Here is a 17,452-nt window from a genome sequence, read left to right as displayed (position 1 = left end):
ACAAACAAAAAATCCACATAGAGATCAATTCAAAATGATTGAATACATCCAATACAACATAACAAAGAAAGAGAAAATAATTCATATATATTCGAAAGAGTGTAAACTGCCTCACGCAGAAGAAAGAAAAAAAAAACTGTTTACTTTCTCGCGATGTTTATTTCTGGCCCTTTGACGTTTGCGTAATTTTGTGAAGCACAGTAGCTCGTACGTTACACCTGCGCAGTAGCTAGATCTACATGGAAATGGCGCCTGCGTTGAACTCCAGCAAGTAGGCAGATATCTCGTAGCTAGTGCAACTAATTCAGTAGACACGGTCCTTCATACTGAAACATTTGTGGGTTTTCGACAGTTGTCCTAAAAAAAACAAAAGTGTTTACAAGAAAATCGGATTATTATGACAGGGCCGAGGAAGAGTCCCAACGGAAAATATATCACATTTTATTAGCTACTAACGTCGTTGGTAGTACGACGGTCAACATCAGGTAACGTATAGTAAGCTAAGGTTATAACGTTTGTTGCCTTTAGGTAGTTCCTCTAACAATGCTAACAGTTGGAAGAATGGGCGGATTAGCTTCCGTTAAGCACATCGGAGCAGTTGTACCCAAAGTTGGCTAACTATTTAGATACGTTAGCTTGCTAGCCAGGCGGTTAATTTTAGCATAATGCTACCTCATGCGAGGTTTTGATTCACCCGCCTCACACGTTGCTATGATTTAACTATGTCTAACGACGTTACGGGGTATTTACAGGATGGTAACGTAAGCATAACACCGGTTATTTACCAATATGTAGCAAGACTTGTAACTAGCGCACAGCATATAGGAGTTGGCTAGCTAACGTACCTAGTTTACTGCAGCAGCTCGTTGCTGCAGTCTAGCTAGCTAGCAAGGCCGATTAAATATTAGGTAACTCACGTTAGCTACCTAGTTAAGTCAACGGATGCAGTTACTTGTAATTACTGTTCGCTACAATCCCCAAAGTCACTGTCAACGAACTATACTAGTTAGTTAACTAAGATGTTAAGTTAGCTGGCTAGTAAGAAAACTGACATCGTGGTGTCAGAATGAACTATGTCCGAGAGACGGCTAGCTAGTTAACGTTAAGCTAGTAGAGTTCGTTAGCTCAAATCAGAAGTCAAGGGTGTCATTTCCCCTTGCCTTGGTTTAACTAGCTAGCTTAACGTTACATTGTTACATCACAAATGTTTAGATCGACAGCCATGTATAACGTTACTTCTAAAATGAAGTATTTGACATGGTTCTGCATTTCGTCATTTAGCCTAGCTAGTTACTGTTAGTAGGACATTGTTTAGTGTAGGCAAGGTGTGATAGTGATACCGACACACAGGTAACCAATTACGTTTTACATTAGCTAGCTAACTATATTTTAAAATCTCAGAGTTGCGTTAATCTAGGTAAGATTATGTTAGTAGATTACATTTGATATCTACTTTGTTTTGGGGGTATTTAGATGTCAGACGGTACACGACTAGCTACCCCAATACTCTGCATCTAATCGTACCACGTCTTGTCAATCTGCGCGGGAGTAGTCTCGGTTTCTTTTAAATTAGCTAGCTAGGCTACTTGCTTGTGAAAGGGGTGGTATTTTGCATGATTCATTGCGGTATGCATGACACTATGGCATGTTAGGTGAAATTCTGAGGCTAGTCAATGTAATCAATTGGTGAAAGAAGTTATGACGCTAACTCTATATGGTGTTTTGCTCATACTGAACCAAACTCATATACAGTGGCACAGAAAGCTGTAGTCGTGATGTCTGCCTGACAAGTGTTCAATACTTAACGTTACCCTTTAATGTACATCTATATAAGGCTCTCTAAGATGGTGTTATCTTGTGGACCATGCACTCTTCATTGGGATTCAAGTGGGTAAACAGTAACGCAGTTTTAACATGGTAAACACACAGAGCAACATGCAACAAATGGGCTTTCCGATAATTATATAACTTCTCACGATACTGTTTATTTATGTGATTGTGTCAGTTGTTTAGGCTGCTACTGGCAATATGGTAATGGCCTACTAGATAATCATCTGTCAATGCTTTACACAGCAACAAGAGAAGGACATGCACACAAACACGCCGGCAGCTTTTATGCCAGCAGGCCCAGAGCCCAAACTGCTGACAACTGGGAACCATAACACAGCATAAATAACTCTTTTGTCTCCTTTGAGTCCCCTCATAGCCCCAAAGGCAAAACCTGGTGGAGGCTTAGAGAGGAACTGTTTTCTTATGGTCTGATTTGAGCTCAGTTGCTGTGCGTGGTGCTGTCAGTCTGTTACCAAACTTTGCTTCTGCACTGTTGAAGTAAATGTGTTTTTGTAACATTTTCAGTGGAAGTTAAAAGTAGTCATTGTGCATAATTGTATGGATTGTTTAACTTTAGAATCATTTGTTTTTGTTTGCCATTTTTAAAGTGAAAATCTGAGTCTCAGCAATGTTCTGTAACTATGGAATTGCGAAGCAACAAGGTAACAGTGTAGGTTTTCGCATGCATATGTGCCTCAAACCTGAAGTTTGGAAGAATCACAAGTAAAGCAATGTCTATTTTTGTCTGTTTTGTACATAATGCAGTGCAATGTCATGTTTTGTGTGTAGTGAACATGCGTGACCTGGCTGCCCAGGTCACCAGCAGCCTGCTGCGTTTCCCGGGGGTGACTGTAGATGCTCTGGGGGAGGATGAGATCACCCTGGACTCTGTGCTTCATGGGAAGTTCACTGTTGGTAAGTCAGTGTGTATGCACGGCGGCCATCTCTCACAAACAACCCAATGCATTTAGGTTTTTCTTTATTTTCTCATTTCAACTGATATTGGGGGGGGGGCATATGTCTGCCACTATAGCCAACTGCCCATACCTTCCCAGCATATATTGTTTGCAGGAGGGAAGCTTTGCATTCTTCAGTCTTAAAATAACAAAATGCATCTCAAACAATCCCTTCTCAGAGGAGAGGTTTTACAATAAACCACCATGAACTAGTAGCCCTAACTGCTCCCTTTTCCCTACCTCATGATGTGCCTCCCTCCCTGGACGAAGGTCGTAGCGGGCTAGCTTGGCTCGCCTGTGGGCCCCAGCTGGAGGTGGTCCATGCGGTGACGGGTGAGCGCCTGTCCGCCTACTGCTTCTGTGGCGATGGGGAGCACCCCCCCAGCGTGCTGGCAGCCAGGGACTTCTGCTGGCTGAAAAGGACCGGGCTGCTGGTGGGCCTTGAGGAGGCCCAGGGCAGCATGCTCTGTCTCTATGACCTGGGTATCTCCCGAGTGGTCAAAGCCGTAGTCATACCGGGCAGGGTGAGTGCGCTCTCACCATCTACTACTGTCGCTTGCAGCAACTGGTTGATTTGATTGATTATGATATGGACTGACTGACAAACTGATGATTGGCAGATCAGGGCCATCGAGCCCTGGTGAGCTATGGCGGGGCCAGTGCCAGCACACAGCACCTCCACCAGAGCCTGCGCTGGTTCTTTGGTGTGGCAGCGGTGGTCACGGACCTGGGACATGTCCTCCTAATGGACCTGTGTCTGGATGACCTCTCCTGCAGCCAGAGCGAGCTGGAGCCCTCAGGTCAGCGTGTGTGTGTTTTAACCTAACACGGACAACTTTTCTGGCCCACAGTTCCTCTCAAGATTGAGAGTTTGATGAGTGTGTGTGTGTTTTCTCCCCCCCCCCCCCCCTTTCTAACCCACACCCTCCTCTGTCCTCTCCAGATCTGGAGGTGGTGAGTAAGTCCCTAGCTGAGATCCCCCGGCTACGTGAGCAGGAGACGCGTCAGGGGAGACATCTCTGTCTGCAGCTGAGCAGCCCCACGGGCACAGGGGCCACGGCTCTGCAGTACATCCCTCGCACCAACCAGCTGGCCGTGGGCTTCTCCGACGGATACCTGCAACTCTGGAACATGAAGACGCTCAAGAAGGAGTGAGTTGACGGCCCAGGGATGACATGGTGGCTATGGTAAACCTTCAGTTATAGCTTTTTCTGACTGTCTCTGCTGTGTTCTGCCACAGGTATCACTCCCAGCTGGAGGGCGGCAGGGTGCCAGTGTATGCCTTCACATTCCAGGAGCCAGAGAACGACCCCCGCAACTGCTGTTACCTGTGGGCCATCCAGTCTGCCCAAGACCAGTGAGTTCTCCCTCCCCACCTGTCTGCCTGCTTGAGGCACAAAGTTCAATAACTCTTGGAAGAGGTCACAGTGTGCACACCAGACCAGGATGTGATGTATTTGAAATACTTGAGGTTGTTTTGGTTTGTCCTGGACAATGGAATAATTGCAGCTCCATGTGGGCTGGGATCTCTCAGCCCCAATCCCCTCTGGTATTCACATACTGTACCTGTCAAACACACCTACTTATTTAAGGGGTGGCAGCGTAACCTAGTGGTTAGAGTGTTGGACTAGTAACCGAAAGGTTGCAAGATCGAATCCCCAAGCTGACAATGTACAAATCTGTCGTTCTGCCCCCGAACAAGGCAGTTAACCCACTGTTCCTAGGCCCCCATTGAAAATAAGAATTTGTTTTTAACTGACTTGCCTAGTTAAATAAAACATTCCAGGGTTTTTCTTTTGCTATTTTCTACATTGTAGAATAATAGTGAAGACATGAAATAACACATTCAATCAAAAAGTGTTAAACATATCAAAATGTATTTTATATTTGAGTTTCTTCAAAGTAGTCACCCTTTGCCTTGATGACAGCTTTGTACACTCTTGGCATTCTCTCAACCAGCTTCATGCGGTAATCACCTGGAATGCATTTCAATGAACAGGTGATGCCTTGTTAAATGTTCCATTGTGGAATTTCTTTCCCTCTTAATGTGTTTCTGTTGTGTTGTGACAAGGTAGGGTTGGTACAGAGAAGATGGCCCGATTTGGTAAAAGACCAAGTCCATATTATGGCAAGAACAGCTCAAATAAGCAAAGAGAAATGACAGTCCATTACTTTAAGACATGAAGGTCAGTCAATCGGAAAATGTCAAGAACTTTGAAAGTTACTTCAAGTGCAGTCGCAAAAACCCTTATGATGAAACTGGCGCTCATGAGGACCGCCACAGGAAAGGAAGACCCAGAGTTAACTCTGCTGCAGAGGATAAGTTCATTAGAGTTAACTGTTCATTGGATTGCAGACCAAATAAAAGCCTCACAGTTAAAGTAACAGACACATCTCAACATCAACTGTTCAGAGGAGACTGCTTGAATCAGGCCTTCATGGTCGAATTGCTGTAAAGAAACAACTACTGAAGGACACTTCTAAGAAGAGACTTGCTTGGGCTAAGAAACACAAGCAATGGACATTACACCGGTGGAAATCTGTCCTTTGATGAGAGTCCCAATTGGAGATTTTTGTTTCCATCCGCCGTGTATTTGTGAGACACAGAGAAGGTGAACGGTGTGATGGTGTGGGGGTTGCTTTGCTGTTGACACTGTCGATTTATTTATAATTCAAGGCACACTTAACCAGCATGGCTGCCACAGCATTCTGCAGAGATACGCCATCCCATCTGGTTTGCGCTTAGTGGGACTATCATTTGTTTTTCAACAGGACATAGACCCAAAACACACCTCCAGGCTGTGTAAGGGATATTTGACCAAGGACAGTGATGGAGTGTTGCATCAGATGACCTGGCCTCCACGATCACCCGAACTCAACCCAATTGAGGTGGTTTGGGGTGAGTTGGACTGCAGAGTGAAGGAAAAGCAGCCAACCAAGTGATCGGCATACATTTACATTTACATTTAAGTCATTTAGCAGACGCTCTTATCCAGAGCGACTTACAAATTGGAATATGTGAGAACTCCTTCAAGATTGTTGGGAAAGCATTCCTCATGAAGCTGGTTGAGAGAATTCCAAGAATGTGCAACGCTGTCAAGGCAAAGGGTGGTTACTTTGAAGAATCTCAAAAAAAAAAATACTACATGATTCCATATGTCATTTCATAGTTTTGATGTCTTCACTATTATTCTACAATTTAGAAAATAGTGAAAATAAAGAAAAACCCTTTAATGAGTAGGTGTCCTATCTTTTGACTGATACAGTGGACTGGATCAGTGAAAACAGTATGGTGGAAGCTCCACACTTTACAGCTTGTATGCAAATGTAGCATTGGTCCAGTGAATGCAGCTATGGTGCTCAGTGGTCATAGCACGTTGTTGGCCTTTATTTTGCATAAATACTCATGCAGCATTAACCGCCTCATGTCGATACACATTACTTGGTGTATTTGCTACCCTTTAACACATCTCCCTCTCTCCCTCCTCTTTCTCCCTCTCCAGTGAGGGAGACGTGGTCAGTCTGCACCTGCTCCAGCTGGCCTTCAGTGAGAGGAAGTGTTTGGCCTCAGGAAAGATCCTCTATGAGGTAACTGTAATTTCAACCCATGTTTTTACCTCAAAGATTTTGTTCTGTCTAACTGAAATAAGTAGCTATTCCCGCTTCCAGCATGGATTGAGACAGGTCCCATTTATGTTCAATGCCCCTTTTGTTTGGTCAAGACTGTACTGACCGTCAACTGGATGTTCAGGGTCAAGTGTTTGGACCGCGATTGCCCAAAAGCTTGCTGGTTTCCAACAGTTCTTCTCAATGTTTCAGTCCTGAAGATGTCATTTAGTAATCTATTATACCCAACCATATTTATTTCTTACTTAAACGTGGTGCTTTCACTGCTTTGAGACCTATAAATCTTTCCATTGGTGCTGTATTAACGTCAATCCTTTCTCCCCCTCCATCTCTCTCCTAGGGTCTGGAGTACTGTGAGGAACGGTACAGTCAGGAGCTGAGCAGCACAGCCTTCCCCCTGAGGGCTCAGGCCACCAACACCCGCCTGCTCAGCTGCCAGACCATCGAGAAGTTCCGACACCACCCTGACAGAGACGACAGCATGAACGAAGGTACCTTTTCCTTCATCTCAAGTCATCTCAACTCAAATCTTTTTAGGATTATATTGGTGTCTACGTGACCAGAAAACCAACAACAACAAAATGTTCTTTATTACCTACGTGGGTGGTATTCACTTACTAGACACCAAACGGACCGAAAAGGAGTGCGGCTACCTGAACTTGCACATTTTCCTTTGCAAAATTATTTGCCACAGTGTACTCTAATGAATGCGACCCTGGAGCGAAAAGGATGTACAGTTGAAGTCGGAAGTTTACATGCACCTTAGCCAACTACACTGAAACTCAGTTTTTCACAATTCCTGACATTTAATCCTAGTAAAAATTCCCTGTCTTGGGGTAGTTAGGATCACCACTTTATTTTAAGAATGTGAAATGTCAGAAAAATAGTAGTGATTTATTTAAGCATTTCTTTCTTTCATCAGATTCCCAATGGGTCATTAGTATTTGGAGCATTGCCTTTAAATTGTTTAACTTGGGTTAAATGTTTTGGGTAGCCTTCCACAAGCTTCCCACAACAATTTGGGTGAATTTTGGCCCATTCCTCCTGACAGAGCTGGTGTAACTGAGTCAGGTTTGTCGACCTCCTTGCTCGCACACGCTTTTCAGTTCTGCCCACAACTTTTCAATAGGATTGAGGTCAGGGCTTTGTGATGGCCACTCCAATACCTTTACTTTGTTGTCCTTAAGCCATTTTGCCACAACTTTGGAAGTATGCTTGGGGTCATTGTCCATTTGGAAGACCCATTTGCGACCAAGCTTTAACTTTAATGTTGCTTCAATGTATACACAATTTTCCTCCTTCATGATGCCTTCTATTTTGTGAAGTTCACCAGTCCCTCCTGCAGCTAAGCACCCCCACAACATGAGGCTGCCACCCCATGCTTCACAGTTGGGATGGTGTTCTTCTGCAAGCCTCCCCCTTTTTCCTCCAAACATAACGATGGTCATTATGGCCAAACCGTTCTATTTTTGATTCATCAGACCAGAGGACATCATACCAAAAAGTATGATCTTTGTTTCCATGTGCAGTTGCAAACCATAGTCTGTTTTTTTAATGTTGTTTTTGGAGCAATGTTGTTTTCCTTGCTGAGCGGCCTTTCAGGTTTTGTTGATACAGGACTCGTTTTACTGTGGATATAGATACTTTTGTACATGTTTCCTCCAGCATCTTTACAAGGTCCTTTGCTGTTGTTCTGGGATTGATTTGCACTTTTCGCACCAAAGTACATACATCTCTAGGAGACAGAACGTGTTTCCTTCCTGAGCGGTATGACGGCTGCGTGGTCCCATGGTGTTTATACTTGCGTACTATTTGTACAGATGAACGTGGTACCTTCAGGCATTTGGAAATAGCTCCCAAGATGAACCTGACTTGTGGAGGTCTACATGGTTTTTTCTGAGCTATTGACTGATTTCTTTAGATTTTACCATGATGTCAAGCAAAGAGGCATGGAGTTCGAAGGTAGGCCTTGAAATGCATCCACAGGTACACCTCCAATTGACTCAAATGATGTCAATTAAATAAAATAAAATGTATTTGTCACATACACATGGTTAGCAGATGTTAATGCGAGTGTAGCGAAATGCTTGTGCTTCTAGTTCCGACAATGCAGTAATAACCAACGAGTAATCTAACCTAACAATTCCAAAACTACTACCTTATACACACAAGTGTAAATGCATATGGGTAAATACATATGAGATGAGTAATGTAGGGTATGTAAACATTATATTAAGTAGCATTGTTTAAAGTGACTAGTGATATATTTTACATCAATTCCCATTATTAAAGTGGCTGGAGTTGAGTCAGTATGTTGGCAGCAGCCACTCAATGTTAGTGGTGCCTGTTTAACATTCTGATGGCCTTGAGATAGAAACTGTTTTTCAGTCTCTCGGTCCCTGCTTTGATGCACCTGTACTGACCTTGCCTTCTGGATGATAGCGGGGTGAACAGGCAGTGGCTCGGGTGGTTGTTGTCCTTGATGATCTTTACGGCCTTCCTGTAACATCGGGTGGTGTAGGTGTCCTGGAGGGCAGGTAGTTTGCCCCCGGTGATGCGTTGTGCAGACCTCACTACCCTCTGGAGAGCCTTACGGTTGTGGGCGGAGCAGTTGCCGTACCAGGCGGTGATACAGCCCGACAGGATGCTCTCGATTGTGCATCTGTAGAAGTTTGTGAGTGCTTTTGGTGACAAGCCGAATTTCTTCAGCCTCCTGAGGTTGAAGAGGCGCTGCTGCGCCTTCTTCACGATGCTGTCTGTGTGGGTGGACCAATTCAGTTTGTCTGTGATGTGTACGCCGAGGAACTTAAAACTTACTACCCTCTCCACTACTGTCCCATCGATGTGGATAGGGGGGTGCTCCCTCTGCTGTTTCCTGAAGTCCACAATCATCTCCTTTGTTTTGTTGACGTTGAGTGTGAGGTTATTTTTCTGACACCACACTCCGAGGGCCCTCACCTCCTCCCTGTAGGACATCTCGTCGTTGTTAGTAATCAAGCCTAGCACTGTAGTGTCGTCCGCAAACTTGATTGAGATGATTGAGTTGGATTAACCTATCAGAAGCTTCTAAAAGCCATGACATCATTTTCTGGAATTTTCCAAGCTGTTTAAAGCCACAGTCAGCTTAGTGAATGTAAACTTCTGACCCACTGGAATTGTGATATTTTGAAATAATCTGTATGTAAACAATTACTTGTGTCATGCACAAAGTAGATGTCCTAAACGACTTGCAAAAACTATAGTTTGTTAACAAGAAATTTGTGGAGTGGTTGTTAAACGAGTTTTAATGACTTCAACCTAAGTGTATGTAAGCTTCCGACTTCAACTGTATGAGGTGCTTGCGCTTTCATTGTTGTGGTCACGGCTTGTACTAAGGCCTTCTCTCCTTTCTCCCCCTGTCAGTTGCGTCTCCAGACACCAGCGTGTCCATTTTCAGCTGGCAGGTGAAGGCCTACGGACAGGGCAACCCCTCCACTTACATCGGCGTCTTTGACATCAACAGATGGTACCATGCACAGATGCCTGACTCTCTGAGGTAACATTCTGACATAAATATCCCATCACCAGCCGCCTAAATCGCATGGTGTGTCCAATTTCCCCGAATACCAGGCGTTTATCAATTAGGTTATTTATTCATTTATGAATGTAGTTGGTTTCAATTATTATTATTTTTTACAAACAAGTCTACTTTTGGGGGGGGGGGTGTTGATGGGAAATCATTTCTGAGGTTGATAGTAAGCTTTTACATGAATATGAAACCAACGTGTGTGTCAGAACGGGGGAGTCTCTGCGCAGCTGTCCCTACCTGGCCGTGTGGTCTCTGGATTCGGTGGTGGAGATGACGTCACCCTGCCCCCTGTTGGATGTCCTGGTGCACGAGCGCAGCCTGAGCCGCGGCCTGCCCTACACCTGCCCCCCGCCAGAACAGTTCTTCAAACCCACCACATACAACTTCGGCAAGTTGGACACACAGCGCAAGCCTTTTCACACAACACCCTGAGCAAATAGAAATACATTTAGCTCTTTAAAGCCATTCGGATAAGTAAATGTTGTCATGACTTGGTCATTTGTTTTTCCTTGGAACAGATGCAACCTGTTTGCTCAACACTGGTATTGTGCACTTAACTTGCTCTGGGTATCAGAAAGAGGTGAGTTTATCCCTACATTTTTGGTGTATTTTCTCCATCTGTATCTTTGCAAAGATAGTTATAGTGCATGCGGAAAGTATTCAAACCCCTTGACTTTATCCACATTTTGTTATAGTACAGCCTTATTCTGAAATGTATTAAATTAAAGATTTTCTTCATCAATCGACACACAATACCTCAATGACAAAGCAAAAGCTGGTATTTTGACATTTGCAAATTTATATTAAAAAAATAACTGTATTTACATAAGTATTCAAACACTTTGCTATGAGACTTGAAATCAGGTGCATCCTGTTTCCATTGATCATCCTTGATGGTTTTTTCAACTTGATTGTGGAGTCCACCTGTGGTAAATTCAATTGATTGGACATGATTTTGAGAGGCACACACCTGTTTATATAAGGTCCCACAGTTGACAGTCCATGTCAGAGCAAAAACCAAGCCATGAGGTCGATGGAATTGTCCGTAGAGCTCCGAGACAGGATTGTGTTGGCATTAATCTGGGGAAAGGTACCAAAAATGTCTGCTGCATTGAAGGTCCCCAAGAACACAATGGCCTCATTCTTAAATGGAAGAAGTTTGAAACCAAAAAGACTCTTCCTAGAGCGGGCTGCCCGGACAAACTGAGCAATCAGGAGACGAGGGCCTTGGTCAGGGATGTGAGCAAGAACCCGATGGTCACTCTGACAGAGCTCCGGAGTCCCTCTGGAGATGGTTTTCCTTCTTGAAGGTTCTCCCATCTCTGCAGCACTCCACCAATCAGTCCTTTATGGTAGAGTGGCCAGAGAGAAGCCACTCCTCAGTAAAAGGCACATGACAGGCTGCTTGGAGTTTGTCAAGCGTCACGTCTGGAGGAAACCTGGCACCATCCCTACGGTGAAGCATGGTGGTGACAGCATCATGTCTGGACGAAACCTGGCACCATCCCTACGGTGAAGCATGGTGGTGAAGCATGGTGGTGACAGCATCATGTCTGGAGGAAACCTGGCACCATCCCTACGGTGAAGCATGGTGGTGACAGCATCATGCGGTGGGGATAGTTTTCAGTGGCAGGGACTGGGAGACTAGTGAGGATCGAGGGAAAGATGAACAGAGCCAAGTACAGAGAGATCCTTGATGAAAACCTGCTCCAGAGCGCTCAGGACCTCCGACTGGGTTGAATGTTCACCTTTCAACAGGACAGCGACCCAAAGCACACGACCAAGTCAACGTAGGTGTGGCTTCAGTACAAGTCTCTGAATGTCCTTGAGTGGCCCAGCCAGAGGCCGGACTTGAACTCGATAGAACATCTCTGGAGAGACCTGAAAATAGCTGTGCAGCAACACTCCCCATCCAACTTGACAGAATCTGCAGAGAAGAATGGGAGAAACTCTCCAAATACAGGTGTGCCAAGCTTGTAGCTTGTTTTTTTCTATGTCATTATGGTGTATTGTGTGTAGATTGATGAGGGGAAAACTATTTAATCAATTTTTGAACAAGGCTGTATTGTATCTTTCTGAATGCACTGTACATGTGGCTAACATGAAGACTTTCAATTAGTTGACTATTATGCCTTTAGTCATCCATTGTCCATACAGCAGGATGTTATCTTGTGAATCACATGAACTATCTCTTGCTGTCTCAGACTCTTAGCTTCTTGAAGAAGGCTGCTCCCTGCTCCAGTGATGTCATCTCAAATGGCTACTCTCGCTGCCTGATGTCCGGCCTGCTCTCCTCTCGCCTGGCTGACGTGCAGCCCTCCAGCCTCTCTCAGGTACACACACAGCTTCTGAGAGGTTGACGGTTATTCCTTTTTGCTGTGCAAACTTTCCAGTGTCTAAAGGTTTTTAAGGACAATTTTATATATGTGAATGCATTAGCTCAATGTGCCGGACTCTCTTCCTCTCTCTGGTCAGGAAGAGCAGTTGGACGCCATCTTGTCTACAGCCATAGAGACCAGCTCCTTGGGCCTGATCACCAGCTGTATCAAGCAGTGGACCGCTGAGGGTGAGACACTGCATAACAACACTGGCACCCTGTTATTTAGATCAACCCTGGCTTCATCTCCTGTACTACATGTACACTGATCCGAACACACACAACAGGTGAATCACTTTCAGATATTCACTTCCTCGCAGATTAGAGGAAAGGAGACCGGGGGACACAGACAGTTTGGGTTATTGAGATGCACCCCTAGATTGGATTCCTCTCTAATGTAAAATGGTGGTGTTTGCTTCACAGAGCAACCAGGCTCTGCGGTGAACCTGCGCTACATTCTGGAGTGGGCCTGGGACAAGGTGGTTCACACCAAGGAGCAGCTGGATGGCATATGTGAGTGTTTCCTACCACAGTGATCAGCATGACACTCTGTCAACACCTTATTGATCTTATGGTTTACATTAAAAAGAATACTCATGGCTCGAAGTGTATTTGGTTGGTAACTATAGCAACTTGCAGCTGTGTTGTCATGTGATTTCCTCAAGCATTTTTGGATTTGATATGTTTTCCTAGGGCAATAGATTTTGTTATATGTGAGGAGGTCCAGCAATCTGGACTGTGTTCTCTGATTTCCGTCTGCCCTTATTCTTTGTCTCCCCCCAGGTGCTCCCCTGTTTGACAGCTCATCTAACTTCACGGACTCCCCGACCCTTCAGCTGCTGCAGCACAGCCAGAGGCTACTGGGGAACCTCAGCACCATCTTCCACTGTCTGCTCAGAGAGGCACAGGAACTCACTCAGCGAGGTAAAGCCTAATTCAGACAAGGGGCACCGTTGCCAGGAGGCTTATTTATTTTAACGTTGAAGCACTGGTCGTTGACCGAGCAGAGCGGCTTGCGGTGCTCATGCAACTGAATACCACTTTGCTTCTGTAGAGAAAATGTACAAAATAGCAATATTTTGAGAGGCAGAGACGGGGTTCACACAAGTGTCTTGGTTGGTGGCTTTCACTCCCTGTGGTTAGAGCCATTAACACACCCTTTACTAAAATGGCCCTAGAGAAGAAGGCAGACGTTCTACATGTCCCCAACCAATTGTTTATTTGCGTTTGTAACATTTTTAAACTTAATTTGTACATAATGTTGCCGCTACCGTCTCTTATGACTGAAATGATCTTCTGGACATCAGGACTGCAATTACTCACCACGGACTGGCAGAATCCTTTTTTAATTTTTTTTTACCTTTAGCAAGTCTGACGAGCCCGAAGTGAACGATATACTGCTTTCTCGGGAACCGGCCCAGATCCCTATGATTTGTGTGAAGAGGAGGCGGAGAAAAAGGGGCCAGAGGGCAGGTTGCCTTCTGAGAATTTGTCGGCGATCGAATAAACCCCCCACTTCCTTCCATTCTGCTAACAAACATGCCATCGTTGGAGAATATAATTGATGATTTACGAGGAAGTTTAAACTACCAATGGGACATTCAAAACTAATATCACGGAGTCGTGGCTGAACGACGACACTCAACATACAGCTGGCTGGTTATATGATGTACTGGCAGGATAGAACAGCGGCGTTTGGTAAGGAAAGGGGCGGCGGACTATGTATTTTTGTAAACAGCTGGTGCACGACACCGAAGGAAATCTCGAGCTATTGCTCGCCTGAGGTAGAGTTTCTCATGATAAGCTGTAGACCACACTACCTACAGGTACGGCAATTATTTAGGCTAAAAACAACATGAGGCTTGAATATAAACATCGTTTGACATGTTTATATGAACTAGAGGTCGACCGATTAATCGGAATGGCCGATTATTTAGGGCCGATTTCAAGGTTCCCTAACAATCGGAAATCGGTATTTCTGCGCGCCGATCTGCTGATTAAACTTTTTTTTTTACACCTATATTTAATCTTTATTTAACGAGGCAAGTCAGTTAAGAACACATTCTTATTTTCAATGACGGCCTAGGAACGGTTGGTTAATAACTGCCTCGTTCAGGGGCAGAAAGACAGATTTTCACCTTGTCCGCTCGGGGGATCCAATCTTGCAACCTTACAGTTAACTAGTCCAACGCAATAACAACCTGCCTCTCTCTCATTGCACTCCACAAGGAGACTGCCTGTTACGCAAATGCAGTAAGGCAAGGTAAGTTGCTAGCTAGCATTAAACTTATCTTATAAAAAACAATCAATCATAATCACTAGTTAACTACACATGGTTGATGATATTACTAAATATTATCTAGCGTGTCCTGTGTTGCATATAATCTGACTGAGCATACACGTATCTAAGTGTCTGACTGAGTAGGCAGAAGCAGGCGTGTAAACATTCATTCAAACAGCACTTTCGTGCATTTTGCCAGCAGCTCTTCGTTATGTGTCAAGCATTGCGCTGTTTATGACTTCAAGCATATCAACTCCTGAGATGAGGCTGGTGTGACTGAAGTGAAATGGGTGGCTAGTTAGCGCGCGCTAATAGCATTTCAAACTTCACTCGCTCTGAGCCTTCGGGTGGTTGTTTCCCTTGCTCTGCATGGGTAACGCTGCTTCAATGTGGTGGCTGTTGTCGTTGTGTTGCTGGTTCGAGCCCAGGGAGGAGCGAGGAGAGGGACGGAAGCTATACTGTTACACTGGCAATACTAAAGTGCATCCAACAGTCAAAGGTTAATGTAATACAAATGGTATAGAGGGAAATAGTCCTATAATAACTACAACCTAAAACTTCTTACCTGGGAATATTGAAGACTCATGTTAAAAGGAACCACCAGCTTTCATATGTTCTCATGTTCTGAGCAAGGAACTGAAACGTTAGCTTTCTTACATAGCACATATTGCACTTTTACTTTCTTCTCCAACACTTTGTTTTTGCATTATTTAAACCAAATTGAACATGTTTCAGTATCTACTTATGGCTCAATTGATTTTATTGATGTATTATATCAAGTTAAAATAAGTATTAATTCAGTATTGTTGTAATTGTCATTATTACAAATAAAATAAAAAATATTTTAAATTGGCCAATTAATCGGCATCGGCTTTTTTGGTCCTCCAATAATCTGTATCGGCGTTGAAAAATCATTATCGGTCGACCTCTAATATGAACCTTACGGATACAATTTTGATTTTTTTGTCTGCCTCTTGTTACTGTGTTTGAGCCTGTGGATTACTGAAGAAAAGGTTTTTGGATATAAAGAGAGACTTTATGAACAAAAGGAACATTTATTGAATAAATGAATGTGTTCTGAGTGCAACCATATGAAGATCATCAAAGGTAAGTCATTCATTTTCTCTATTTCTATACTCTTCTACTTGGTTGGTTACTGTTTGTAATGATTGTCTGCTGGGTTATGTTCTCAAATAATCGTACGGTATGCTTTCGCCATAAAGCATTTTTGAAACCTGACACCTAATTTAACCTTTAAACCTATGCAATAAATCTACGATAATTGAATTTCAACAAGCATTTTACTACGGCTGGCCATGCTTTCCACCTGGCTGCCCCCCCTTTCTCCCTCACCAAAATCCAGACAGCTGATGTCCTGAAAGAGCTGCAAAATCTGGATCCCTACAAATCAGCTGGGCTAGACAATCTGGACCCTCTCTTTCTAAAATTATCTGCAGAAATTGTTGCAACCCCTATTGCTAGCCTGTTCAACCTCTTTCGTATCGTCTGAGATACCCAAAGATTGGAAAGCTTCCGCAGTCATCCCCCTCTTCAAAAGACAATACTGTGCAGCTGTCTTCCTCGACCTGGCCAAGGCTTTCGACTCCGTCAATCACTGCATTCTTATCGGCAGACTCAATAGCCTTGGATTCTCAAATGACTGCCTCGCCTGGTTCACCAACTACCAACTACTAGACAGAGTTCAGTGTGTCAAATCGGAGGGCCTGGTATCTGGACCTCTGGCAGTCTCTTAAGGGGGTGCCTCAGGGTTCAATTCTCAGGCCGACTCTTTTCTCTAAATACATCAATGATGTTGCTCTTGCTGCTGGTGAATCTCTGATCCACCTCTACGCAGACGACACCATTCTGTATACATCTGGCCCTTCTTTGGACACTGTTAACTAACCTCCAAACGAGCTTTAATGCCATACAATACTCCTTCTGTGGCCTCCAACTGCTTTTAAATGCTAGTAAAACTAAATGCATGCTCTTCAACCGATTGCTGCCCGCACCCGCCCGACCGACAAGCATCACTACTCTGGACAGTTCTGACTTAGAATATGTGGACAACTACAAATACCTAGGTGTCTGGTTAGACTAAACTCTCCTTCCAGACTCACATCAAACATCTCCAATCCATATTTAAATCTAGAATTGGCTTCCTATTTCACAAAAAAGCATCCTTCACTCATGCTGCCAAACATACCCTCGTAAAACTGACTTCGGCGATGTCATTTACAAAATAGCCTCCAATACTCTACTCAATAAATTGGATGCAGTCTATCACCGTGCCATCCGTTTTGTCACCAAAGCCCCATATACTACCCACCACTGCGACCTGTATGCTCCCGTCTGCTGGACCTCACTACATATTCATCGCTAAACCCACTGGCTCCAGGTCATCTATAAGTCCTTGCTAAGTAAAGCCCTGCCTTAACTCGGCTCACTGGTCACCATAGCAGCACCCACCACCCGTAGCACACGCTCCAGCAGGTATTTTTCACTGGTCATGCCCAAAGCCAACACCTACTTTAGCTGCTTTTCCTTCCAGTTCTCTGCTGCCAATGACTGGAATGAAATGCAAAAATCACTGAAGCTGGAGACTTATCTCCCTCTCTAACTTTAGGCATCAGCTGTCAGAGCAGCTTACTGATCACTGTACCTGTACATAGCCAATCTGTAAATAGCACACCCAACATCCTCATCCCCATATTGCTATTTTTGTTTAAAAAAAAGCTATTTTTCCCCACAGTATCTCTACTTGCACATCATCATCTGCACATTTACATTTACATTTTACATTTAAGTCATTT

General features: G+C 44.1%; 1 protein-coding gene across 1 annotated transcript in view; it reads left to right on the top strand.

The window, feature by feature from the left end:
- Nucleotides 1-228: 228 nt before the first annotated feature.
- The window catches only part of LOC115146511 (protein ELYS), a 74,975-nt gene continuing 57,751 nt past the window's right edge, over nucleotides 229-17,452 (top strand). Inside the window, exons 1-15 of the mRNA XM_065004295.1 lie at nucleotides 229-485; nucleotides 2,620-2,745; nucleotides 3,057-3,337; nucleotides 3,412-3,586; nucleotides 3,730-3,937; nucleotides 4,027-4,143; nucleotides 6,290-6,374; nucleotides 6,754-6,904; nucleotides 9,816-9,948; nucleotides 10,188-10,369; nucleotides 10,500-10,561; nucleotides 12,186-12,314; nucleotides 12,457-12,547; nucleotides 12,782-12,871; nucleotides 13,142-13,282. Coding sequence (XP_064860367.1) covers nucleotides 2,625-2,745; nucleotides 3,057-3,337; nucleotides 3,412-3,586; nucleotides 3,730-3,937; nucleotides 4,027-4,143; nucleotides 6,290-6,374; nucleotides 6,754-6,904; nucleotides 9,816-9,948; nucleotides 10,188-10,369; nucleotides 10,500-10,561; nucleotides 12,186-12,314; nucleotides 12,457-12,547; nucleotides 12,782-12,871; nucleotides 13,142-13,282 — 1,966 coding nt within the window. The 5' untranslated portion in view covers nucleotides 229-485; nucleotides 2,620-2,624. The remainder of the gene's footprint in view (nucleotides 486-2,619; nucleotides 2,746-3,056; nucleotides 3,338-3,411; nucleotides 3,587-3,729; nucleotides 3,938-4,026; nucleotides 4,144-6,289; nucleotides 6,375-6,753; nucleotides 6,905-9,815; nucleotides 9,949-10,187; nucleotides 10,370-10,499; nucleotides 10,562-12,185; nucleotides 12,315-12,456; nucleotides 12,548-12,781; nucleotides 12,872-13,141; nucleotides 13,283-17,452) is intronic.

Source organism: Oncorhynchus nerka, linkage group LG18, assembly GCF_034236695.1.
Source record: "Oncorhynchus nerka isolate Pitt River linkage group LG18, Oner_Uvic_2.0, whole genome shotgun sequence".
In the NCBI taxonomy this organism is placed as follows: Eukaryota; Metazoa; Chordata; class Actinopteri; order Salmoniformes; family Salmonidae; genus Oncorhynchus; species Oncorhynchus nerka.
This window is presented reverse-complemented; position numbering and strand designations above follow the sequence as displayed.